Here is a 27,843-nt window from a genome sequence, read left to right on the forward strand (position 1 = left end):
GACCATTTTCTATGGATCTTTCACCAAATCTCCCGTGGAATATTCGTAAAGTAGAATAAACTGGAGTGTATCTATCTCGAAACACTAATAAAGGAAAAAATGTCGAAAAGTGATTGTTTTCGATTTTTGTTCCAGAATTCCCACACGCGCGGCACACTGTGCGCCGCCGGAAAGATTAATCTCGGGTCTGACACTCGGCGTTAGCGTCAATAAGCTGCGTAATTGTCACGAGTTGCTGCCATTAACCGACAACTGGGCATTATCAATTCACAGAAGCAACAAAACCCTTCGCGCCGTTGGCGGATTTAAATCACCAAGGTTGCGTTCAGGTCGAGATATAATTATTTGCCCGTCGTTAACCGCTAATTATGAATTATCGGAGAGAGGCTGCGACTATGTCGGGGTGCTCTGCTGCTGTTTGAAGCCTCGAATCAGATTTAAGTAGCAAAAGCTAATTCAGGAAGGAAAGGTTCTCGCGAAAGATTTACAAACATCTGTCTCAACATTTCGCGATACCTGGTTGCGATAGAATAGGTAAACAAAATTGGACGAGTGCCCAGAAACTGCGATACTTGGAGTTCTCGAAGTGGCTTCTGTATAATGGTAGGCAACCATACGCGGAATAGTTGAATGCTGATGATGTTGGGTACTCCAAAATCGTTGCTACATTCGAGAGAACCGTGCATAATATTCTCGATGATATTCATCGGAAGTTACTATAGAATTCAACACCTTGATTTAATTACAATTTTTCAAAAGTACACACACGTTCATACAAATTAATTTTATTTATATTGATTTTGTGTTGCGAAACACCTTGTGTATGTTTATTTCTCGCGGATCTCCGTGGCTGAAAGCTCGAGGTTTCGATCAAAGTCCCGTCGCGTCGCGAAATTAAAGGCCACCTTTAGCGATCCAACGATCGCATTCGCATGCATGCGAAGAAACGGCGGCGCCGATCGATGGCGCGCTTTATGCCTCCTTTTTTCCTTGCTCGACACGGTTGGATCGTCGTCGACGACCGATTGATGTAATTGCGTGACTGGCAGCTCGTCTAAAGTGACCGATCGGCCGTCAGGGCCCCTTCGTCGGCGCTCATAACGTATGTACGTACGTGGCCATGTAGGAGAAGGCATGGCCAACGGTCCTGGTACGGGGGTCCCACCGGATATTCTCCCATACACGCATCGTTTTCTTACTGGCGTGTACGCAGTTACGCGTCGCGTCTACGAGTCACCCGGCCTGGAACGACGCTTCACTTTGTCCATCGAATTTCACGTCAGTCCTCTACTTTTCACGCAAAAACCTAGCTATCTTGTTACAGAACTCTCCTGGTTATACTTTCGGCACGTATCAAAGGTGGATCTTACAAAATGATTGATTTTAGCGTCGTCTGAAAAGGCAAGATTCGTACAAGAGCTTCTAACTCCTATTTTAGGGGATGATAGCAACGTGCTACTTTAAATAAAATTTGTAAACCTTGTTCAAAAGATTCTTTGGTACTTATTATCTATCGCCTATAGAATCGTTTGAAATGATACAAAAATTACACACATATTTTTCACCGAAATTCATAATTTTATACCGCCGTGGCAACAATAATATCGTTATTCGACGTTAAAATTTAGACACCAGGCGCATAACTTGTGCTAAAGTGCGTATCGTCGAGTTGGACTCGTGGTCGGAGATGTACTATGTTTTATCTCGTAGTGTCGCGATAGCACGATCTAAATTATACGGTCTCTTTTATTTCTACAGATTAAATAATAATTGCGAAATATCTATCTTTGTACCATCGTAACTAATTCCGTGCTTCTGTAACCAACAACGAATACAAGAGAGGAGTCGTTGGCAATTGATAAACAACCATCGAAACTTATATTTACTATTTCCTCGATTCGTTGATGAATTATATTCCGAACTCTTTCGGATAGGCCGTTCAAGCAATTTAAATTAAATTTCTATGTCCGGTGTATGGACGCAAATGTGACATTTAAAATAATTCAACGAGGGTCGCGAAGAACGCCCGCCACGCAATGTGGGTCGCGATTACGAAAAGGTTAAGGCGCACTGCTCTAGAAAGTAGTTTCCCCTTGACTTTCTATCTCCTACGATCCGTAAAAAATTAGTTTTTAACTTCGACGAGGTCCCGTTTGAATATTCTGCGAACCGACCGCGAACAAAACGTCGAACGGGGTTAAACTGCAGTTCCAAGGTTCGTTGGTGTTTGCGTGAAAGCTGACGCGTAAGGTCTGATGTGCGAAGCGACAAAGGACAGGTTCGATTGGGCGATATCGTCTCCGGTCGATCTATTTATAATCCTTCGTGTCTCGATGCTTTGCAAGGGTGCTATTCTCGTCAGTAAGAGAGTGCTCTGCACTCGAACTTGGTCCCGCGACAACTTGCCAAGAAAAGGTTCCCATGCACCGATGTTTAAAACCAACCATATCCTTCTTTCGACCTGTATCGTTACGCGCGAGATCTTTCTAGGGGTTATGTTTAATCTATGGAAGCGTTTCTCGAATTCAGTTGTCTCAAAATTTTTCAAAGCGTTATTTAAATCGATCTGGACGATCGAAGCCAGGAACAGAAGCTATTTTACCAATAAATTTTAAATTCGTATCTGTTGTTCCAATCCTGTTCTCGCGAAGTAAATCGACCAGTGTTCGAGGGACACTATTATTGTGTAAATCGATCGTTTCGAATAGATAATTTGATAAAAATTAGACCGGCACGGTGAAAGCGGTCGCGTTGTACATACGACCCTTAATCGAGTTACGCGGTATGAATGGAGCTACTGTGATTCTGATTCCCCGTAAACGTGTGGGAGTGTCGACGAGCGATTAAGTATCCCCTATCGAACCTATTTCCTTTTTTCCAGCCGGAACTTCGAAGATCCTCGATCCGATTTCCCAACGATATTCACGGAAAACTATGTAAAACTTTTTAATTCGTAAGATCGACTCTGTAATTTGTATTTATCGAAGGAAAGGGAAGACGAAGCCCCGATTCGGATGAATCGGCGTAAGAATGACGTCCGCGCGAGACAAATTAAACGCCGCAAAGTACATTTTTCACGAGCAATTCCGAGCGCTCGGCGAACGCCGCTTGTCGCAATAAAATCGCAATAAAAACGGATGGTTCTTATTGCTCGCGTGGAATTCGAGATCTTGTCCCCCTGCATTCCCGTTCCTAATACTCCGTTCAGGGGACAAAGTGTTCGCGATTTTTCGCGGCCTACCGCGAATAATCGCCGTCTACGAGGCAACGGAGCCGTCGGTTTTAATGAATCCGCGGCAAGAAGAGATAGCGCAGCAGCGCGAAGGCGGCAGATCGGTAGCGCGATCGTAATTCAAGTAGGATCAAGTGCTAATTGGCCTCGTTAGAACGGTGCCGAGTTAGTGGCACGAGGCGATGGCGCCTTCTAATTACGATTTTTTTCTTTTTTTTGTTCGTTTCGAAGACCCACCGGTCGCTTTGACGGGTGGGCGGGCTTTCATCAAGGAATGCAGTTACTGCAATTCATTGCCACTTTCACCCGACGTCGTTGTTCCATCGTGCGTTCGCATTCCTCGTCGGATGCCACGTTTATTGTTGCGATACGACTACGCGACGAAAAGACACCGCTAAATACTTTTGGTCATTTTTGCGGATTAAACAGTTACGTATCGTGTATCGAATGTCTGGGTTGAACGCTTGCTTTTTGCTTACTGAGTCAATTTCGCAATGTGCTGCGTCAAAATGGTAGCAAACTGCTCGAACAATGGACGAAATTTCTATAAAAACTGTTTCGAATGGAAAAAGTCGAATGTAATGAAATTCTACGCGAATATCGAATTATTGCAGCTATTAAAATATAATGGGGGATCGTTAATATTTATAACGCGACGAAACGATCAATAAAATGGTATTGTGCTATTAAGGATACAATCCCAAGGTTTTCAAAATCAATTTTCGTCGAGGCAAACTGCAATGGAAAATGTTTTATTTCCTGGTCGGCGTAAGAAGAAATGTTCCATGTTTGATACCAAATTTAGACAAATACGTTGAGAGTTTATAAGGAAGTACTGGAAACTGCACACCGTAATAACAGCCTGATTTCTGCGGAATCGCAGTTTCAAGAAGGCTGGATGAGACTTGTTCTGCTTTCGTTCGCGTAATCACTGTCTTAGCGCAGCGAAGGTAATGGACAGAGCGTGAATCATAAATGTCGTCCATACTAGTCCGAGACCTCCGTCGTCGTTCTAAAAGCTCTATTTAGTTGTGCCCAACACCGTATCGTTTCTTTTTTTTCTCTCCTTGCAACGCACTTAACACTTTACAGCCCGACTTTTTGCTAACAGCAGTAACTAGAAAACGAATAATCGTCTCTGTATGCTACGTGTAAAACAAAAACTCTATACATAACGTAGACCCAATTTATTTAATTGAAAAGTCAAACAAATTCAAGTGTAAGAATATAAATAAAATATTAAAAAGACATATAGTTTTTTCTAATTCGACATAAACTGTCTTTTATTTTAAAACATAAAAAATAATAATAAAATCTAGTTTATTCGTAGAGTTCATAATCTTTCGAATGTAAATCCTGTTACTGATACTATAAACATGCATAACGATTAGATAAAATAGTTAAGAAGTGTAAACGTTTAAACGTGTCACTGTCGATAAAAACGGCACCTAATTGCTCATTTATGCTGACATAAGTGTTGCTTACTATTCTCTGCGAATAGCGGAAGCGTACACGTGAGCAAATGAACAGAAATAAAAATTACGTAGTAGCAGATGTTTCCGAACACCCATCTTCCGCGAAGAACGGCTGTCGAATACGTTAAACATATCACTTTTTTAGTTACAGATCGAATAAATTAATTTAAAAAAAAAAAGAATCGTACGAATCCCATTGGACGAAAATAGCTGCTCAATTCCACTTATCGTTTCCACGGTTTTATGATCACCAGATTGTGTAAATCGTCGTCTCGTAAATAATTCAAAGTGTACGTGGAATCGATCAATTAAACGTTCGAGTCGATTAAAAATAACAACAATCTGCTGTACAATTTACGACGTCGAAGGCCGCGGTGTATGGCGAGCCTGCGAGTACGTAGCTGCGAAACGGAGTATTTGCTTTCCGAAGGAAATTATACCTATGACATCGTAAACGCCGACAAATGGTTGCCAGTTACACGATGACAGATAAGCAGACTGTGAAACGTACACGGCAATTCGCTCCATAAAAGGCAACAATGAGCAACACGATACTAAAGAGCAATGAAGCGAGACTACATAGTCGGCGAAAAATCAACTGGACTGAAGTTCGAAAATTAGCAAAATTTAAGTAATATTCAAACTCACGATTTTTATGAAATTCATTTACACATATTTCTAATGACCTGTGAGATATTCGAGTAAAGTTTTCTACCTCTACTTTGAGGGTAGATTACACCCAAATACGGGTGAAATATTTTTATTTCAACAGAAATTTTAGCTTCGTTTGTAAATTAACTTCTACGTACGTTTCATTCGGCGAATTAATTTATAAACGAAGATACGTCAACGAATTTTTTAAAAACCAATGTACAGACGGATTTGAAATTTTTATTCGTTATTCGTGAATAAAATTTGCTCTGAATCTTCTCGTAAACGATCCGATGCTAAAAGCGGGCTGCGATTCTCGGGAAAAGCGGCAGCAAACGTTCGCTTCCACAAATTGTTTAATTGCTCGCTCTCGCCCGCGGAATTTCTGGACGATGAGCTCACACGTCGCCGTCTCGTGATCGTTTCCGCGAGGATGTCACGCTTTTTTGATGGATCGCGACGATATCCATCCAACGAACGCTCAAGAAGAAACGCGAACCTGTTGGCCTTTGGTAAAAAAAACGTGAACAACGAGGGAACGATTACAGTACAATGACTGTATCTTTAGAGCTTTTTCTTGCCTCCTTTGATCTCCAAGAACAACTACAGATGTGCAAAATTACACAGAAAAAGGCATTTAAGATAGACTACCTGAACACAACTTGTTTACCTTTGACGATGGACAAAAAGCTTCGAAGGAATCTTTATTACGAAGGAGACGTAATCAACAAGCAGTGCAACAAGAGTTTTTAAATGGAATTAGTAGCTTTTTAAGACAAAATTGGAATTATAAGTTCGAAAAATTTGAAATCTACGAATGACAGAAAGCATGTTTCGTCTTATAGCAAATGTTTAGTCGTTCGCAGGAAAAGGATGTTTTTCTGCGGTGCATAAGTGCGCACCGGATGCAACGACTGCATCGATCGGTGCATTCTGCGACAAAGGACTACATATTAAGCGTCGCACGTTGTCTCTTATTTCGATCCTTTTCAATCACATCGAAGGAAATACAGTCGAATGGTGATTATACCATCTGTCGATGCCATGAATTATTCACGATTTAGTGGAAGAGATTGATTAATTTTCGTCTTTGGACGAGTGAGAGAATTAGAAGACATTGCGAATTGTTGGTTCACGACGAAATTCTGAAACTGTTTAATTTAACACTAGAACTACCGGAAGTGGTCAAAATGATTGGTAATTTCTAATGAAAATTCTAAAAAATTTACTCGACTAGATTTTTGAAAATTCATCGTAGTTTTCTATAAGAGAATGAATAAACATTTATTTTCATTGCATTATACATTTCTTCGAGTATATATCGTTTTCATTTCTTTGGTATAAATAAATTCACCAAGTTCTAGTGTCAATAATATTCTAGGCAGTGCACTTAGTTGTAATAATCTTATCTTTATATCGAAAGACTAAATGTTTCTGTATCAATATAGTTCTGTCATCGAAAGAAGACAGTCTTTGGGCTTGGAAAAGACGATTGACCGGAAAGACTTCCGAAACATCCGAGGAACGTGGATGACAAGCGATACTGTGTCACACAAAAATAACTTCTGAAATCTGCGCTGAAAGTCTGTCCTGCCAGTGATAAACGACAACTAATAGGAAAATGCTGCACATTCCCAAGCACCGTATCTGAGACCAGCGATAAACATTATCGCGAGGAAAAAAGAAAGTGCATTTGTTGGCGACGAGTGTACACTGTTCCTTTAATGCTCAGACATTCGATAAGACTGCTCGAAAGAAACTCGAACAAAATTCAGAAGAAGCTGTCGATATTATTGCAGAACTATCAGTTTAGAAGACATTACATTTATTCGATTTTAGTTGACAAATTTATAATTACAGAAGAAAAAATATGATTCATTTTTCCACTCGATGTTGCTTCTGCTTTCTAAAATCATCGTAAATCAACCGGAGCGACGAAAATCGATACGCTTTTTGTCGTTAAAAACGCCACGGCAGGAAATATCCTGTTACCGAACGTAGTTATGGTTGCCATAGTTCCAAGGGCACGGTCACATGTCGCGGCTGATCCTTGTCAACCACGGAGAAAATTTCCATCCTGTGGGATTCTAGAACGAATCTATTTGGTTTAGAGCTAAAGAAACCCATCTGCTTATTTATATATTTTTTTTAACCCAAATCATAAAAGCATTAAAATAGAAACAAATTAACTCGACGAAAGAGTAAATTTTTATTTACATATACTCTGAAAAAAAGTCTTAAATATTCCACAATTGTTAGAGCTTCTAACTAAACAGATCCCTCAAAGGACGAAGGGTTTAGCTCTCAAGAAACAGGCTGGAAGGAAACGACCAAGCTCCCCGGTTTCGAAGCGTTGTTTACTGTTTATAGCATTCGAGGCGAGTGTTTTCAACGGATAAAAGTGTTTTCCCGATTTCTTGCTCGTTTTTTTCGTAAACCGAGCTAATTTGGGAACGAGAACGAGGTGTACTCTATAAATTCTGAGAACCCGGTTTCGCTTTGAGTGCCAACGGACCGGGAACAGTGGTGACAATTAAAGGCGTACGCTGTAGGCTTTGTGGAACGATTAAAAATATTTCTCATATTTTATCATTATTCAAATTTAAAAAATTTTCATTATAAAAGCACTCAAGATTTCGAAACCGTTACTCGCGTACGCTTGTAATAGCGTGTTAAATCTTGTTGTAACTTTGTAAGGCTCACTCGGTATCGTAAGTAAACCAGTTTAGGACGACGGTAGCTGGGTCCTTCACCTACCATTCCATCCCAATTATAACGCAACAGCATAATCGCGATACAAAACGAGAAAGATACTCACTGGTCCGGCAGGGTGAAAATTCTTGCGATTCGTTGAACTGGCTGTTAACGACCCAACAGGTGCCGACGGGCTCCCTTCGATTTCCGGCCGTCGATTCCTTGCTCCACCGATTGTCCTCGGAATCGTACTTCTGCTGGGACAAGGAGAACCAGATATACCTGGGGGCACACGCCTGTGAACAGACAACAGAAAACGTTTAAACGTCGCCGTCGATACGTGTTTCTATCGCTCATGACCGTTCCGAAGCAATTAGACGTAACGACCGACCGATCGACTTGTCAACGATCAACCCAACCATAATAAAGTGGACACCATTTACCGAGGAAACGCGATTTTCGAACCTTCCTCCACCCACGACGATATTTCTCGAATTTGGTACCAGCAGTAATATGGAGAATTAGAAAAATTGTATTCCTTACATTTTACATGACATATAAAATTAATTTAGACACTTTAGATACTATTTTCTATATTTCGTAAATTTCTTAGACTGTTAGAGAGTGAAACGATGTGTTTGTATCGTTCACGATCGTTCCATCGCAATTAGACGTAATGGGCCAGTGGACTCGTTAAGCGCGCTTTGTTCCGATCTCTGGGAAGTAAAGACTTCCACGTCGATTGAAATTGCACGTGCTGTGCAGCCGGTCACGCCTTTACGTGACGACGTGACATCAAGTTCGAGACAATCGCAGCGTGAGATGCGTTCGATCGCGTTATGCAACCGAGTTCTCGTATCACTGCCACATTTAGATGATTACCAACGCTTAGACGGTCTCGAATGTTAGTCGAATAAAATTTCAATACTACTAGGTCATACGACTATTCCAAGACGAATCATTCAAATAGGATCAAATGAATCATAATAACACTTTTTATTTCTAACAATACTCCGAAATAACAAGCGTACAACGTGTTGATAAAACAATATCATTCATAAGTACAGGTCAAACAGATAATGTTTAAGAAGCTAAAACGAACGTAAAAATTCTAACAAAATAAACAACAAGTCACGGAGAGAGTTAATTAATTTCGCACGCGAGGAGCCAGAATTTAATGAATAGCAGTGATTACGGTTCGCCACAGTGCAACCGGTATTAAACACCGCGATCAATCTTAATGAGATTGACACGTTATGAGTCACGGAATCACGGCGAACCTGACAACGAACCGACGGTCTCGAATTTCCACGAATTCTATAATTAATTGAATTTATCGCGAGACCGGGTTTTAGCGCTCTCGTTCCACGCCCCGCGACGAGATTGCGCGTTAACGAGTTTCAAAGAAATTTCTTAGTCGCCGTTCTGGTCGATGAGACGCACAGTGCGTCGTTGCATACGTATATTTACCCGTCGTATTATTAAGGTCATCAGCTGCTAGCGTGGCTCCCTAGTCAAGTACGGATGATTGACGTAATACGGAGATTATTGCGCGTGTGAGCGAACCTTGTCCCAGGATCGGAGCGCGAAAACAAACGGTTGAAACGATCCTATCGCCAAAAATACCCATCGTGTCGCGAAAAAGAGATGACGTACCCATCGAGCTGCACTTTAGCCTCGAAACGAAACGTGAGAAACATAGCGATACTAAACTTGGTACCCATTACCACTCGAGCGATATTTTAGATTTTTCTTTTCGAGAAACCATTCTACACGACGATTTCAAACATTGTACATATATTTGTTTATGCTTCGATTGATTATACGAATATTTTCGCGCGCATATTTAATTAGGAACTGTTCGCGTCGCGGTGTACAGTTTGGAGAACGCTGGTTTATGGGGCCCCGTGCACGCAGTCAGCGGTACGGGAGCATTTAATTCGAACGTTGCGATAAATCAAACGCGAAAGGGACAACGCAACGTTAATGCAGATTGCGTCTATATGCAGATTCAGGGCAGAACAAACGCGTGGTATCGTCGCGTACGCGGGCCCGGCAACATTTTAATCGGTTTCCAAGGCTAGCCCCGTGTAAACGAGCCCTAACGAGCAGGACGCTGATTCCGCATGCACAGGAATCGTGCGCCCCGACGGTGCACGCAACATTGCATTATTAATTGCGAGCCAATTAAGGCGCGTTACAAACGTTACATCGTTTTACCACGCGAATCGGATGCTGCGCGAGCGTTAATCGAAAACCGAACGAGAGAAGCATCGCCCCTGTTGTCGTTGATTAACGCGTCCCGAGTGAAAACTTGATTCCGTATCGAGACCGTAAGTGTTCTCTGTCTTTCAGCGTTAAAACGACCATTACGTGCGAACTTGTTGCGCGCGATGAGCTTCGGAGGATCACTTTCGTTTCGTCGAACGCTACGACCATTTTGGAGCACGATTTTTCAAGATGTTCACGATCTTCGGATGTGGTGATTTTTATTTCATTATTTGCTTTTCTTTACTGTTAGTTCGACTTTCATACTTCGAAATATAGCAAAATTGTTGTGTGAATTCTCTTTAACCCTAGAACTACTAACAATTATAGTGTATTTATTTGTATCGAAGAAATTAAAACGACAGATACGTGAAGAAATATATAATGAAATGGAAATAAGTGTTTATCCTCTAAGAAAATTTACAAAAATTCAGTCGAGTGAATTTCTTACAAGTTTCATTAGAAATTACGAACGGGTAATTTTGACTGCTTTGGTAGTTCTAGTGTTAATTAGACGTAACGACCGTCTGTCTGTTCTGGCTTCCAATTCGTCGTTGATCGTCGAGTAGAGGAAAGTCAGGAACGAGGACCACGAAAAGAGAAGAGCCTGTGCGTCGGTGTGTAACCGCAATTTATCCATTGCGCCAGTTTAACTCAATCGCAACAAGGATCGTCGCCTTGAATCGTGCGTACGGGACTCTCGAAACGGAAGGGCGCCGAAATAAGTATCGACTCGAGTAACGAGTTCGTTTTGCTGTTCAGAAACGAATCGTTCGAATACTTTTTCTTCAAATAAAAACGACGAACAAAACGTTAGAAATGGCCACATCTTCGATATTGGAGAAATTCACGTAAAATCGTTTTAATTTCTTCAAGTTAAAATTGTCCGACTTCCTGACACTTCGAAGCAAACAAATGATGACCGAACACGCGAAAATCGGGCATCGAAGGGTTAATACTTCTCGAGAACGCCAAATAAACACATTGCAGCCCGTGTGCACATATTTGTGCGTTTCATCGAAAGTCGAGGTGAAGTCAAGGCGGATATTTGTGCACTTTTGCTAATATTTGCTGAATATGATTAACAGATGCCACAAGAACTTCAAACTGATGAGTAAAGAAATTATTATCTCATTAATAGAAACTTATCGACTTGGAACAGTCATTTTCTGATACTTTAAAAAATATAAAACGCTCAAAGAAAATGAGAAAGTCAGACGTGAAAGGATTAATACTTCTCGAGAACACCAAATTAACACACTACAGTCCGTGTGCACATATTTGTGCGTTTCGTGGAAAGTCGAGGCGCATATTTGTGCATTTCTGTTAATATTTGCTGATGCGTGACTAACAGATACCGTGCCCGATAAATAAAACTTAGTATCTATTACGGAAACTTTACAGTTTAATCTGGAGTAGCGATTTCCTTATACTTAAAAAAAAAGTTTATTTCTGGAAAATTCACTTTTATCTAGATCCTCTTAACTTTGGACTACGTACAGTGTTTCTATATAGATATTTGCGAGGGTAAAACGTATGGGCGCAAAGATAGAGATCTCCCCGATCGGTCAGCAATGCGTTAAAGCGTTAACAGAGAAACTGCAGTCATTTTTTACGTATCAAAGACAAACGAGAGACCGACTTCGAGGGTCGAAACAGCTGGTAGAACGAACGAGGGGGGGATAAAAGTATTCTCGAATCGAAACGCATAATAGCACAGGACAGCCCGCAAAGAAATATAAGAATGAGTTTGGTCATCGGACGTTCCAAATAAAGCACTCCTTTAGCGAACCCCTTTTGAATGCGTCTCGTTGAGCCGGATCGCTCGAGGAGGAAGGCGTACCACCAAGGAAGAGTAAATGAAGAGGGAAGTCAGGATTATCACGGGTTACAGCTGCTCGCGGATCGATCGTGACCGAGCCGCTTTAAGTAAATCGATCTTGTACCTCGACACCAGGCCCAGATGCATCTTGATCGTGATACGTATTAAAGAATCGACAGCTGATCGACGCGTGGATGATGATCGTGCAGCACCAGAACGCTGAAAAAGCAAAAAGGGTAGACGAAGGTTCGATGTTCTTTTTCCGTTACCGAGAAACGAAGTGTAACGATCGCGATACGGAACGATCCAGGGACGCTGTTGCGAACAATTTCGATACCGGTTCGAACGAAAAATGCGTTAAACAAATTCTGAATTATATTTCTATAAATAGAAAATAACCTTTCGACAGTTGGACTTTGGGAACAACCAGAAGTTCGACGATGCTCGAGGGTTAATGAGAGAAATACATACATACGTGCGTGTCGGGCCACTCGAAACGCAATTTGCTCGTCGCCAAAAAGCCCGGAAGACGTTGAGGATGGGTAATGACACGTTTCAAACGCGTTTACTTCGATCGTAAGGAGGCAAATCGTTCGGGGAACGAAAAGTAAGGTGCCTTTAATTGCGTGGAGAAAAGAGGAGCGAAAGGTTTCGAAAGAAAGGGCAATAATAACAATTCGAACGACGGGCAGTATTCTTTGGGCGTGATTGCGCTAACCGTATCTGCGTTCACTCTTCATTAAAAGGACCACTCGAAAGAACTTAAGCCCGGGCTAATGGCACGGTTCTTTTAATGTCTTCAGCCGAACCGCCTTCGACGGGCCTTTCAACGCGCGCGAGAACGTTTCGAGCTTTTTCGATCCCTATCGAACACGCTTCGATCGATTTCTTTTCGATTAAATTTACCCCGAAGAAATAAGTAACAAATAAAATCAGCTGTGTTTGAAGTTTTCAACGAAGTTTGAAGCGTCAAGGAAAGAATTATACCATAAATCGTACGATTCGGGGTAGGGAAAACCCAGACCAGACACGATCGTGTATGCCATCGATATTCTATGTAATACGGAAATAGGTACCCAAGACATTTAAAGCTGGGAAACACTGCGATAAAACACCCTTGAAAAAAGGGCGACCACGTGGAAATACCTAAATTTCTGTTACCGAAAAGATGATCGAAAGCGACCGTTCTCCCCTCATTGAAAATCTACGATTTCGGAACAACCTAATCAATGATTCTTTTCAGAGTTACCCTTTCACTCACAAACTTTCCACCGTATCCTTTTACAAAATATTGCAATCGTATTTCTCCTTCGACGCGATAAAGATTATCTCTCCAACCATAAAGCGGAAGAAGCTTATCTAAATAGCAACCTGCCACGATGAAACTTTATTATTTCATTCTCTATCGTCAACCACATATGCACGACCTATCATAAGCGAGAGACCACTCTCCGAATACCTGCATATTACATGTTATATTTTTCCTCAACCTTCTATTACCCAAATTTATTTTGCAAGAAATTTCTCAAACCAGAATTGCTCCTCGATCTTGACGTACGATTTAATTACAAGCGATTTAATTTTTTTTTGAATCTGTTAGCAAAAAAAGGATTTATTTACAAATACCAGCGCTCTTATGGATCTACGTGACCATGGAAATGGGTTGGAAAATAAATCACAGACTTTCCGAGGGAAAATGGGAGGTCCTTGCGTGTCCCGAGTGCCTTTATGATGTTGCCGAAATTTACGAGCGAACGATCGGTAGCAGGCAAACGAAACTGTCTCACTGCCTACCCGTAAACTCTTTCCGCGTTTGACCTTTATTGTTCGAAACGTGTAACGCACGTGTGCGCGCGGGAAATTCCCCGAGGTTCAAAGAGTGCGCTGACAAGCGGCGCTATAATGGTAGGACCGTATCTTTCACGGCGAAACGGCACCGTAGATTAAAACAATATACCACTATTTTATCGCTCGGAATATTCCCCCGCAATACTTAATGCGTTTCCATTGTAAGCGGCTGGGAACTCTGGCTCGCGGTAAAAGTCCCTGCACACCGGGAAATACGGTTTCCTTTACGGGGGAGATTGCGTTTCGGTGTCTTTCGTTTCCATTGTTTTTCCTGTTATTTACTGCCCCGACAATCCGCATCAATAGAACTACCGAACTGGACAAAATGACTCGTTCATAATTTCTAATAAAAATTGTTACAAATTTGATCAACTGGATTTTTGCAATTTACTGTGGTTTTCTATGGGAATGAATAAACATTTATTTCCATTGCTTCAAGTATCTATCTTTTTAATTTCTTTGATACAAATAAATACTCTATAATTGTTGGTATTTCTAGTGTTAAGAGAAACTGGAACGAGGATCAAGAAACTTTAGGGGGAAAAATATGTAAAAATACTAAAACAAATTTAATGAATTTTAAGGCTACGATGATAATTTCTTAATAAATTGTTACAAATTTGATCGACTGGATTTTTGCAATTTACTGTGGTTTTCTATAAGAAAATGAATAAACATTTATTTCTATTTCAAGTATTGTTCTAATTTCTTTGATGCAAATAAATACTCCATAATTGTTGGTAGTTTTAGTGTTAAAAGAAACTGGGACGAAAGAGGATGAAGAACCCTTAGGGGGGAAAAATATGTATGTAAAAATATTAAATTAAATTTAAAAAATTCTAAGTCTAAGATATCCGTTGCCTGGTGAATAAGACTCTAACCCTAAACTCCAACCCTAATCAGCAGGTTGCTCTGCCACCGTCTTTTTCACGGTCGTTGAGAGATCGATGCGAATAAAAAAAACTAGTTGAAGATCGGTGAAGAACGAAGTGTGGGCAATGTCGTCCCGTTCGACGATGTTCGATAAATTTTTGAGGAAAAAGCGTAGAGTACGCCTTCGTTCACGAACGAACGGACCAGCCGGGCATAAGTTATTCTTAAGCGTGAATGAGGTCATCTTGGGTCGGCTGCAACCAGACCTAACCAACGAGGATAGATCGTCACAGTATTTCAAGTTAAGGGAGCCGATATGCTCCCGTGAAATTGCCGATGGCTTTCGTGAAACTCGAATAACCCACATTTGTGTGTCAATTTGTACGAAACTTGGTACAGACATTCCTGTTTAACCCTTTGCACTCGGCTGTACCCTGAAAGGGAACACAACGATATTGTATCAAAATGATTACACTATAGAACAAAATACGTAGGCAGAAAATTAAAAGAAAAGATATGTATGCTTGGAGTAATTACTATCTATTTCGTAAGAAAGTGTGCTTGAGTTGTGGGTAGATGCTCGAAGAAAAGTTAAGGGATGAAAATCGGTAGAAATACAAGAAATTTAAACACAAACATATTTATGAAAGTGAAAGAACCCTCACTACCGTTTACTAAATCACTGTCTCTAAAATTCGAAAAAAATCTCGTATCGTTCGAAACGAACAACGCCGTCGTTTCTACCTCGTAAAAAGGTCCCCACGACCGAAGGCAGACTGGGCCAGAGAAAAAGCAGACGAGAGGGCCGAGGAATAAATAATCGTCGACGTTACAAGCTTCGAATGAACTACCACCCACTAACCGACTCACCGTCCACCGGCGATTCCCCGTTTCGAGCGTAAAAAAGATACTCGCGTTTCGTTAAACGGTGGTCCGACGGAAGATAGAAAGGGGCAGCCGTTTTACGCGAATGAAATATTCCGCCTAAATTTGTACCTCGCGCGCCCCCTCCCTCCCCCTGGTCATATTTTTCACCTGGCTTCACCCCCTTCGTCTTTCTCGGCCGCGACAGGATAACGGATCGACGCCACGGACGGATATTTACGTCACGAGAATAGGAGGTGGTCGCACGGAAGACACGTTTCGCTTCAGTTTCGTGGTTGACTCACCTCCTGCGCACCTTCTGAGTCACTGCCTTATTTATACATCGCGCGACGGTCTAGTGGCTACGTACGCGGGTTACACGTACGCGAAATCACATTGGTGGGAAATCTCGGGACGAACGAAACCGAGGATTTGTCAGAGGAACAAAGACTCCGGGGCCGTTTCGTTGAATGCGTTCCCCGCGATGTTGGCCGCCTGGTCGCGGATACGGCGGCAATATTTCAGATTTCCGAAGAGAAAGGTGTGAGTTATCGCGCCCCCTTCTGTTCTCGTGTAAGGTTTGATGGCTAAAGACTGAGTTACATTACGGGGACCGATGTAAACGCCGTTGGCGACAAACTGACTCCCGCCAAGGGTGGCCGTTTTGCTTTTACACTGGTAACTCGAACTTTCTCGCGCGGCACGTTTGAAACACCTCTCGAACTCGAACTTTATCCTTCGTGTAGTGAATCGTTATTTTTAAAACCGAAACCAAATTTTTTCCAATCAGAAAAATTATCATCGATCATTCAACCCTTAAGTGGACTCTCAATCTCGAGTGAATTATTTTACTTAATGTTGATTTTTACCAAACTGGTAAATGGATAATAATTTTCCTTTAAAGCATTTAAAAAATAATGAACTAATGGAGGGATACTTAAATTTTCAAATAATTACATTGACATACATGTATTATACAGTTTAATATGTTACGTATAATACAGTTATATATGTATTAGTTTAAATTTGTGGAGGGACGCAGCGGTCCTAATAATTCACTGAAGGGTTAAATTCGATTCGAAACTGAAAAAGTAACGGCTGTACAAATGGTCGAGGAAGAAGAAGAACGCGTTCGTATTTTCGGCACAGAATTAAATCGCGATCCCTTGATTGGTGCCACCGGCAAATTGTGAGCGACACGATAGCGTCTCTCTGTCCGGCGGTTCTGATTCCGTCACGGTACGACCGATCGTAATTAGAATCGGTCAAAGTAGCTGCTCCATGCGAACGGTCTTAAGGGCACGAAAGGCCGCCGCGGGCAAAAAGCGATCGTTTAACGGACGTTGCAATTTGTCCCGTCGACAAAACACGCGACTGGAATGCGTATTGTCTGCCCGTTGGATTATCCTCCCTGCTTGGGCTCCTCCTCCCGGGCAGGATCTTGCCAGGAGCAAGACGGAAGAGTCACTGGATGAGACCCTCCGAGCATTTATTTTCGCGCGAATCGACTCGACCGATTCCAGTAAAAATAAATGACCGTAAGAGGACCTTGTTTGAGAGTCAATTTTTGAATTCCAAAGAACGCGAGAAATTCTAGACTAGAATACCCCCTCGATTCACCCGTGTACGATTCTGACCCAAACCTTGCCTAAAGAAATTCCAGCGTTAAAAGGGGACACGCAACGAAATATAGAAAAAAAAAAAAGAAATCCACACCCCCTGGTCGGGAGACAGAATGATCAACCGCTTCTCGCAATATCTCTCGCACAGCCACGGGAATTTCTCAAACATTGTCCCGTCGATTCCCTCTGACAATGGTATTTCCATTCCGGCGGCCGACAAACGTTCGATCTACCTCGGCCCCATCGATCCCGGGGGCCTCGCGGAGGGAATCGCATCCCCAAAAAGGGCTAGCCCTCCGCCAGGAGGGGAGAAACGAGTCGACAGGAAAGGTCGCGATCGAACGGAAAGCGAACTTCGAACGCGAATTTCGTACAAGACTCTGCTCTCAGGTTGGGTCGCCGGGGTCGGGGATGACGCTCGTCTGGGGTCCCGATAACGCGCGCTTTTAACTTTTAATCGATGCGTCCCCGCCGGGGTAGGATTCCCCGACGAGGATTCACGACGCTCGCGGCTTTATCGCGGTGACTCCATCGTATTTTATCGTCGCCGATTGTTCCCTCCGTCCGAGCGTCCCGCGTCCGATGCCGGTAGTTTTTGTCTCGTCGGGGATACTTCTTTCTTCGCTGGGTTTCTTCTGACCGCCTCTTACATGGGAAGGGCCCAACTCTGTCCCCCTACCCTTCGATTTTAACATGCTTTCTCAGGGCATCGTGTACAGGGAACGCTAAACCGTAGACCAGGGACGTTCGGTAATTTAAAAAAAAATCTGACGACTATTTTTTCCTTTGACGTCTGAGTATTTTCGAAGAGCTTTAAATAAGAGGCGCGTCTCCTCTGTGAGGTATTAACGACGATTATCGTTCCCATCATCGCGTAAGTTTCACATAACGAAACGTCGCCGCAACATTCTCATCCTCCGGGTCGCGGGCATTATGCGGGAATTATCTACTTACTCCAGAATGCGAGTGCACGTTCCACGGTAAATGCCGCGCGGCTTTTTCCGCGCTGGCTCTTTCTCGCTTTCTCTAGTCGCCAACGAGCAGCCGCGACACGGGAATTAAAGATAAGTAATTACCGGTGGCGCAAGTAAGGGAAGTTATTTCTTCCGTGGCCAACGAGCGTTGGACGTTCTCGAACTTCGCCGCGAACGATTTCACGCTCTGCGATTCGTTCGCCGTGGCTGGGCCAATCGCGTTTCCCTTCGAGGACACACGACGCCGAGCGTCGAAATCGCTGGGAGCGAACGATGCAATTATTCAACCAAAAATTCAATCTTCGTATCTCGGGAAACTCGCGAATAAAAAATAATACAATTTTACCGAGATATTTGCTTGGACATTTATGGAATACGAAATAGGGAATCGACTGTGATATCGAAATGGAATTTAGCGTAAATAAAATGGATCGTTGAAAAAGTTGGAACGATGAAGAGAAAATCATATAATTCAAGTTAATTAACGTGGCTGTCTCCGTGGATCCGGGGGTCGATCTCCGCTTTTCGGCGTGCATCAAACTTGCAGGTAGACGTCACTTATACGTGACGGGAATAACTTCTTTCCGCTCTGTCGTTTTAGCACCGTAGACGACGCGTCGAAGCATTTGGCAAGATTACATATGAACCTCACGTATCCATCTCCGGTCGTAAAAGGAGACAGGACGGAGCTTCTACTCAGTCACACTATTAATTAACAAAAACTTGAATCACTATATAAATACCGTTCCTTAAATTCCAATACTGGCGACTTTACGCCGAGTCTCAGAAAATTCTCGATTCCTCTTAACTTCGTATTTTCAAATTCAATGTGTCGGGAAATTTTCCTTAACCCTTAAGTGGACTCTCAATCTCCACTGAATTATTTTACTTAATGTTGATTTTTACCAAATTGGTAAATGGAAATCAGCTTTGAAGCATTTAAAAAATAATGAATTAATGAAGAAGTATATAAATTTTCATACAATTGCATTGACAATAATCCACTTAAGGGTTGACGCGTTGCTCGTTGAACCAATAATAAAATCAGAATAAACGAGCTTTTATTCTGAATAGAAGTACCAGTTTCGATCAGAACTGTTCGAAACAATTATTTTCGGAACCTTTTTAAGCGTAAAAGAGAAAGACAAATTGCAGTGCCTGCTTCTTAAGGAATATTGTTGACGAATTGTCTTTTTAATATGCGTCGTTGAAAGCAGGGATAATCGATGGAATAGCGTCAGAGAAGGACACCGTACGGAACGTCAAACGTAGAACTCTACCACTGAGGATCGCTGCAGGACGTCCGTTTTCTGGATAGAAGTAATTCACGCGGATGCATCGGGTAGCATGCAAGAACCTCGGCGTCGAGCCTTTATTAATGCACGCGTGAATACACGCTTCTGTTTGACAGGAATAACTGGCGATATTATCGTCGATCGTGCAAGGAGAGAATTATGCAATACGCCTTTGAATATCCACCGACCAGTTTCCAATTTGCATAAACCGTTTCCTGAGGAATGCGAAGAATAGACTTCTACGCGCGGGTGTATTGAATTTAGGGTTATAACGTCGCTACGAAATATATAATGGCAACAAAAAATATAAAGGAAATTAGAAAAATTGAAATTGAGAGGTCGTTCGTAATTAACGGTTAGCAAATCCTGAAAACTGTGAGAAACGACCAGAAAGGTGGTGTGGAAACAGCAACCTGGAATCGTAAACGCGTATTAATATTAATATTAACCCTTTGCACTCGGCTGCCGTCGTAAATCTGGCGAACAGCTCAAATGTTGATACTTTGTCATTGTTCGTCCCGATCGGGGCAAAGATTCGTCCGAAACGCCGCAAAAAAGGCTCGTTTCTCTTATTTGGAGAAAGGAGAAAAGAGAGAAAGGTCGGAAGCGCGAAACATCTGGCAGCAATCAAGGAGCTGTATCTTCGAAACGTCGGCGAATCGCGAAAGAGAACAGAAGTACGAAGAAGAAGAAGAAGAAGAAGAAGAAGAAGAAGTCGAAGAAACATCGCTGGATTGGATGGACGCGAAAAAACGAACCAACGACAGTCCCAATGCTGGATGGAAATGGAAGCACAGTTTATTTAGTGGAAAAAGAAAAGACATGGCTGCACGATTTTTTGCTTCTAAACATAATTTCTTTAAATTGAAACCGAGCAATTGACTCGCATCGAAATCTTCTAATCTCTTATTTTTAGCGGCAATCAAACATCGTTGTACAAATACACCGAATTATAATTACGATAACAAAACTGTAATCTTCAGAGCCTAACGAAGTAGCCGCAAATGAAATGACCGCCATTCTGGATCCAATTATGAACCTCTAAACAAACTCCGCAAAACCCGTCGGGGAAGAACGGTGGCTGAAAAATGGCAGTCGGTGCACCGCGGTTCTTCCCTTTCCTTTCTTTTCGTACGTTCAATCATCCCGTTCGACGCACCGCAATCGTGCGTGATCCGCATGCACACATGCGTGCGAAATAGAACTGACCGCACGCGGCCGAGTGCAACGCACGTGAAGATAAGAGGGCGGCAGTACATCATAGAGACCGGCCCGCATCTCGGAGGGAAAAAAGGGCCCGGGCCCACCAGAAAGGGCAGAGATCTTCGCACTAGATTGATATCCGGACCACACTCGCGTTGCACCACTACGAAACGCATCTACGCGGCTGTAGCGACACACAATACGACTCGGACCCCCCAAAAACGCAAACTGATCCCCTTAGAAAATCCATGAAATTTTTATTAGACTCCAGTGTCCATGGACTATAAATTTTAGACCATAGACTGGTTAATTCGTGACGGGGCAAATTAAAATCCTATCATTCAAAGATAAAGTGAAGTTTCCACAATCTTAGAACAGTAAACATTGTTAGAAGCGGTAAAGCTTTCTCTTTGAAATGGTTTTTGGTTTTTGCCGATCCGACTTTTCGTTTTGGTGATATCGTAATTTATGTAAATGGCAATTTTTTTAATTCGACGCTCGTGAGTCGTGACGTAGCGTTTACTATTTACTACCAGCACGTGCGGTCAACGACCTTGGCAAGGCCGTAGTGAACGTTCATTGACCTCGCGCCGTAAACAAACGCTTCGACCCCTTATATCTCCGAAACTAGCCACCGCATCGACTTGAAACTAAAATCCTCATATCTCCCGAATTAATTACGCTATCGACTCGTACGAACGTTCATTTTGAAGGGCATTTCATCCTCTATCCAATGAACATAACAACAATTATTATTTATGCTGTCTTCTATATTTATTTTGTCATTTACTTTGACGCTACATACCTAAAGAAATTTCAGCAATTCCTATTGATTATACAACTAGTGTGCGACAAAATTAGATCATAAATTGTTTATTTAATTGATAATGGATTTGAATTTGTATACAGGTATACAAATGGTATACGAATGGGTGTACATGAAGTGTCGGCAGATTTAGTACTAATATTGCTTAATAAAAACTTTCTGGTAATGTTTAATTAAGGGAACGTTAAAATTCACCGCAACCAACAAAGTAGCAAAAATGGCGCAATATAACAGCAGGACGCGTAGACGTTGTAACGGAAACAGAACGAAACGGGAATTCGTTTGTTTTCCATTCCTGAAATAGAAGTCCACTGGGAACACGCGCTTGTAATTTCTCACAAAACCCCTTCATCTATTCGTAACTGGTGTTACCTTCGTAAATATCACTGTGGCGTAAAAAGCAAGCATTCGTGGAATCGTTACGCGCTACTGCGTATCTTCTTTTTCCACTCTACGTAAATATAACTATGCTTCTGCGTTCAAAAAATATTTAGAAAAACGTTTTACTTTGATTTACTCACCATGATAGGCCCTCCATCCTTCAGGGAGGCTGAAACCGTGGCACCGAACCACTGAAGCGTTTTATTGTCGATCTGACTTAAACCGCCCGCCACATTTGGATTTCGAGCACGATTGTTCCCTGCAACCAAAGAGACAATTTGTTGTCAGTCATTACGATAACCAGGTCGTTTACTTTTAATTTAGAGATGTCTCTCATTGTCAGAGATATCTTTCTTCTAGTTTTCACAGATATTTTTGTTCGAATACATCCGTACAATCCCTCAACAAATTACGAAACTGAACAAAGTTGCGTTGGTAATTTAAAAACAGCAACGAATCATAAATTGAACGAATCAATTATTTCGAACAATCGCTCTGTTACAAGATCGAGATTTTAATTAAAACCACCCCGAGGATACGCGTTCTTCCAATTTAGTCCAAGATGTATATTCGAAACGTATTCTTTCAATCGTCGTACAAGCGTGCAGCGAAACGAAACGACTTCCAATGAACTACAGTTGCAATGCGTCATCCAAGTATTCCTCTAAAAAACCAGCTTCGAGCAGGTGTCACCGTGGAGAATTCTCGGCAAGTACACCCTGGACTTTTCTTCCTCGATTTTGCGAACGGAATGAACCCGTTAGCCGTATCGGTCAAGCCTGGCCCTTAAAGGGAAGTTGTCCTTCGCTTCCCATCCCTTAATGCGCGAACACTGTTAAAGGCAACGCTCCAACAAGCCTCCCATTCACGACGATATTGCAGCGAACATCATAAAACCGATAACTTACGGGGACAGATTTCGATTCATCTAATTAAAAATTCTACGAGTTTCAATCAAATTCGCATAAATCTATAGTTATAACGTTAATAAAAAATGGACAAAATAGTTGTTCGCGATACCAGGTCCGGAGAAGAAAAATATCGATATCTCCGGGATCGACCGGACGAATCTCCCTAATCGACCGTATCGGCGTGTTCAAATCGACTTCATCGATATACACGCGATCCACGGGCAGGAGTGAAACGGCCTTGCTAATTAAAATCGATGATAAACCGAGAACCCCGTGCGATCCCTAATGGGTATCCAATTATGAATAATCGTCGCCGCACGAGCGAAACTCGTCCGCGTTCATCGCGGCCCAATTATTTTCATCGATTACCGCTCTCATTAAGGGGATGTCAATTAACGGCGCAGGTTCCAGAGATCTCATCGACGCGTCCGACCTTCCCCGAACGTTCCTCAGGTGGCATCCCGCAAGAAATGCCGAACCTTCGACGGGGCAGGGCCGTAGGTAGAACGACCTTACGGTTTTCTGTATTAGGTAGAGCCTGCTTCTTGCATGGACGCCGCGCCGCGCGCCGGGTTCCCGGTATTCTCGAGACGGCCCACCGCGCCACTCCGACACTCTGTGGGGTGTACCTGAAGGAGTTCCTCGAGATGTCTTCGGTCGAGTACCCGAAGAAGTGAGTGACCTCCGAGACCCGCGCACGAGATCTCAGAGTCGCTTCCTCGTACGCAAACGGAATCAAAGATACGGAACGGACAGAGGAGCGCGGTTGGCAGCTGAACGCGTTGCGAGATCTATCGATCCCGGCCACGGAACGGACACGGCATCGGTCCTTACCATGATTTACGCTAACAAAATAATACGATACCTCTCATACGTGTAACGAATATCTATACTTTGCATTTTCTACATTAAACGATGTGAAACGGGGAAGTTGAGGGAAGAAAAATGCTAACAAAAGCTGATTATATCTCTATTAACTTTTCAAGCCCTTGAGATGACTATAGTCATGGCATGTATTCCTCAAAACGACAGAACAATCTATTTTTCTCATAAGTATGTATGTTGGTATTTATATTTACATGTCTGTACTATAATTCCAAAGTTTGTACTAGTTTACTGTATAAATTCGTAAAAAAGGCATCGCCCGTTAAAATGTATTGTTTCAATAATAATAATAGTTATAATTTTTTTTATTTGACTGTGCACATAATGTTTAAATTCCGTCCAGTTGTGTTTACAGTAGATTTAAATCCGTAGTTAGAAGGTTTAAAAAATCCTGATTTATATCAAACAGTCCAAATAGGAAATATTACCATTAAAATGTTGCTTTCTATATTTATTAAATCGTTTCCATTCGACGTATCTTTCATGAGCGTCGAACAGATGTATCACAAATGTTCCAAATAAATCGATTAGATGCAAATAAAACGCAACGATTACCGCGCGACGCTTAATGCAAATTATCGTCCCATTAGAAACAAGCGAGGCGATATGTTCGAGATAATTCCGCGCTTAAAAGGTACACCGAATTCGATGCGAAATGGTCGGCCATCAGCGCGTACGAGGGCAGCAAAACAGTAATGAATGGCCGAGACTATCGAGTACGACTGTAATTGGATAAGATCGAGACAAGATCGAGCATTCGACCGAGCTAATTATCGATCAAAGCGAAGTGTCCGGGCGAGCAACGTTGACTAAGGAAGAGAGCCGACTAATTGGACGTACCGTGAAGCATGATCTTGTGTATATTGTCGGTGAAAACGTTTCTCTATCGTCGCGAGGGCCCTTCTGCGTTAATAAGAACGAGGGAAGAGCGTGGTCGCGACTTTCAGAAGACCATTGTCTCGGCCGAATAAAAACAAATAAAAAAGCATCTCGCCTAAAAAAAAAAAAGTAACTTGACTATTCTCTTTACGATTGAAATTTCCTTAATTCTAACATTGATGTTTATACTCGTCACGTTCGGACGTAAAATTATTGCTGTGCAAACTAACGAAGTGATCACAGTCCTTCGTCGTGGAGTATCCGAGGCGAAAGGAACGCATCTCGGAGAGTACGAGAGGCGGTAATGAATCAATTTTCAAAGCAAACAAGCAGGCAAAGCGGAAAGGCAGCCCCGCGAAGTCACGATCGAGCATGAATTTCCGCGCAGACAACCGTTCAAATTAATAATCATGCGCGCGATACGATCTGCCGGCCGTGGTTCGCGCGAACCGACGCTAATGCGCCGATGCAAATTAGTGGAATCATGCACGGCGCGAATTAGACGTGCTCGCGCACCTCCGCGCCGCTCGTATCGCGACGATCGTGCACGATTCTGGGCCCGTAATTTGTCGGCGCGAAAGTAATTGACTGCTCGAAAGCGATCGGTCGACGATCACCGGCGCCGATTTCGCGTTATCGCGAACGGAGCGCGTTGAACCGAAACCGCGAGGTATCGGATCGAGATAAAGCGCGGATCGAGACGAGCGCAACTTTTCTAGATCTCTCGTTACCGAACATCTTGTTCCTTTCGATATAATCGACCTTAACTCTTAAGTGGAAGTGGACTCTCGGTCTCGACTGAATTATTTTTTAATTTTCCTTTAAAGCATTTAAAACATAATGAACTAATGAAGGATTACATAAATTTTCAAATAATTACATCAGTTTAAATTTGCAGAGGGCTGCAACGGTCTCAATAATCTACTGAAGGGTTAGAAGGATACCTTTGGGTAGCTTAAAAATCGTAAATAGAACGAGCAATCGATATCCACAACTGCGGAATACAAAGCCTTGAAAGATGGAAGGGTCAACGACAGGGTGGGTGGAAAGTCGACAGGAATAGAACGTTCTATAACCAGTCGGCCGGTTACTTCGCAGTTCCTGAGATTACGAAGCTCCTCGGGGGCTCTGACAGCGGGTGGAAAGCGAGAATGTGGGTCAGCGACTGCGAACAGCCCGTGGAACACGAGATACGAGCCCTCGTTAGCAACACTGTGTTCAGGCACCTTTCAAAGCCCACGGCAAGTGCACAACCGAAAGAAAGAACCGGAAAACTGATATCGGATTGAGACCGTGGAGACTGAGAAGAGTTAATCCGTTCGTATTCCCATCGTACAATATGAGACTATGTGCTGCTCGAGATCCCAGAACGTACGAGAATCTCGAAATCCGACCCAGAGGAGACGTTCGAAAATCTCCAACGTAAATTGCAATTTCACCTCGATGAACTTTTTGTTTGGAAAATTTTAACGGTGGATGGAATTTTTGAAGCAACTATGCAATGGCTCGTACCTGAAACAGAGACGTTCTTTTTCGAAAACGATGGTAAATCCTCACCTTTGGTATCGAACTGGATCACCGAGCATCGATCGTCGGCCGCGATGTCGCATTTGTAAACAGCACCGCCTCTGTAGACGCCAGGTTGCTGAGTTTTGGCCTCCGGTGCACCTACGATCGCCCTGCGAAAGGAAACGTCGATGTCACGTGAATGCCACTGGATAATAAAGTCGCGCGAGGCCTTTAAAAGGGCAAATAAAATTTGTACGAGGGAGTTGCATAATTCTGATCCGCTCGTAATATTAACGGGTCATCGTTTCGCGTTCATTATCGCATCGTTAAAGAAAGACGATGATGCGAACGTATTTCCGAGATCGAGGTCAGTGGTCACGAGCTATTTTGAACAGTGGCGCAAGATTCAGTAACTGATCCGACCAACCAACGAGTTATTAAACCAGGTAACACACTTGTTACCGCAAATTTTTATTTGCTCGATGAAATACGGAACGCGACCACGCCGCGATCGTTCCGCTCTAACGAAACTCTAAATCGAGGAAACGCGTGTAATTTCTATTTCGATTAATTAAAAGTGTAAAACATACTGCTATTTCTAACAAATAAGAAAGCTCTTAAACGACAAAAATAAGTTTGTTACAGCGAAATACAGTTGTCCGTGCAAATATTCGCTCAGAAGAAAACTTTCGTCGGGAAAGTTCAAGGTAATCAAGGATGTAATACTTGGATGTGATACAAGGATGTAATCTTTTCTCGAAATAGGAAAATATGCTGCTATTTCTAACAAATAAAAAAAACTCTTAAACGACAAGAATAAGTTTGTTACAGCGAAATACAGTTGTCCGTGCAAATATTCGCTCAGAAAAAATCTTTCGTCGGGAAAGTTCAAGGTAATCAAGGATGTAATACATAGCAAGGTCGACGGTTTGGAAATCTTATGGTTCTCCGAGTTGCTCGTTTACGTACCTATTGCCCAGTCGTTTCGACTCATTAAGAAATTCAACAAGAAATGCTTGCTTCAGAAATTTTTATCGAACAAATTAAATCCAGCGAACTTATACTGGATTTGATCTTCGATTTCCTTCTAGTAATTCTAATGATAGCTTAGTATTGGAGGCACGTAGCGCTTCGTTAGAGAAGTGGGCCAGACGTTAAATCGTAAGTCAATAAACACAATAGACAATTAGCAGACGAGGCGATCGTTAAAATAATTGAACGCGTTGCGGCATTCGTTAAGACGATGCTACTTTTAGGCTCATAATTAAACGATGGTCCGTCTAACAGTACAGATAAGATAATATAAGATACCGCTGCCTTCGCGGAGGTTGATAAATGATGCAAAACGTTTTATCGTCGGGCATGCTCCATGAAGAATACGTCCGTCGAATCTCGTCGGGGACAAAAGACCGTTCTTTGCTTCGAATAAAAGCTATCGATTATTTGTTTCAAAATAAAATTGACGCGATTAAGCGAGTCCCTCCGTACCAATAAAAATAACATTAATTTATACGCGCCGACTCTTTGATTTTAGTTTATAAAGTTTCACTGAAAAGAGAAACTAAATGCTATTGTAATACATCGAATTGCTATACGTTTACTTTTATTCGAATAAAATCGTGTCCGCTTCT

At 42.3% G+C, this 27,843-nt stretch overlaps 1 protein-coding gene across 2 annotated transcripts in view; it reads right to left on the bottom strand.

Annotated features, from left to right (window-relative positions):
* The window catches only part of LOC122401064 (integrin alpha-PS2), a 79,527-nt gene that overhangs the window by 29,760 nt on the left and 21,924 nt on the right, over positions 1 to 27,843 (bottom strand). For both annotated transcript variants that reach the window (XM_043402992.1, XM_043402991.1), the window contains exons 2-4: positions 26,261 to 26,382; positions 22,169 to 22,287; positions 8,177 to 8,348 (exon numbers count right to left, since the gene is read on the bottom strand). In XM_043402992.1, coding sequence (XP_043258927.1) covers positions 8,177 to 8,348; positions 22,169 to 22,287; positions 26,261 to 26,382 — 413 coding nt within the window. The remainder of the gene's footprint in view (positions 1 to 8,176; positions 8,349 to 22,168; positions 22,288 to 26,260; positions 26,383 to 27,843) is intronic.

This window comes from Colletes gigas, unplaced genomic scaffold (genome assembly GCF_013123115.1).
Source record: "Colletes gigas isolate AHSC1104 unplaced genomic scaffold, ASM1312311v1 Colletes_gigas_Sc00021, whole genome shotgun sequence".
NCBI lineage: Eukaryota > Metazoa > Arthropoda > Insecta > Hymenoptera > Colletidae > Colletes > Colletes gigas.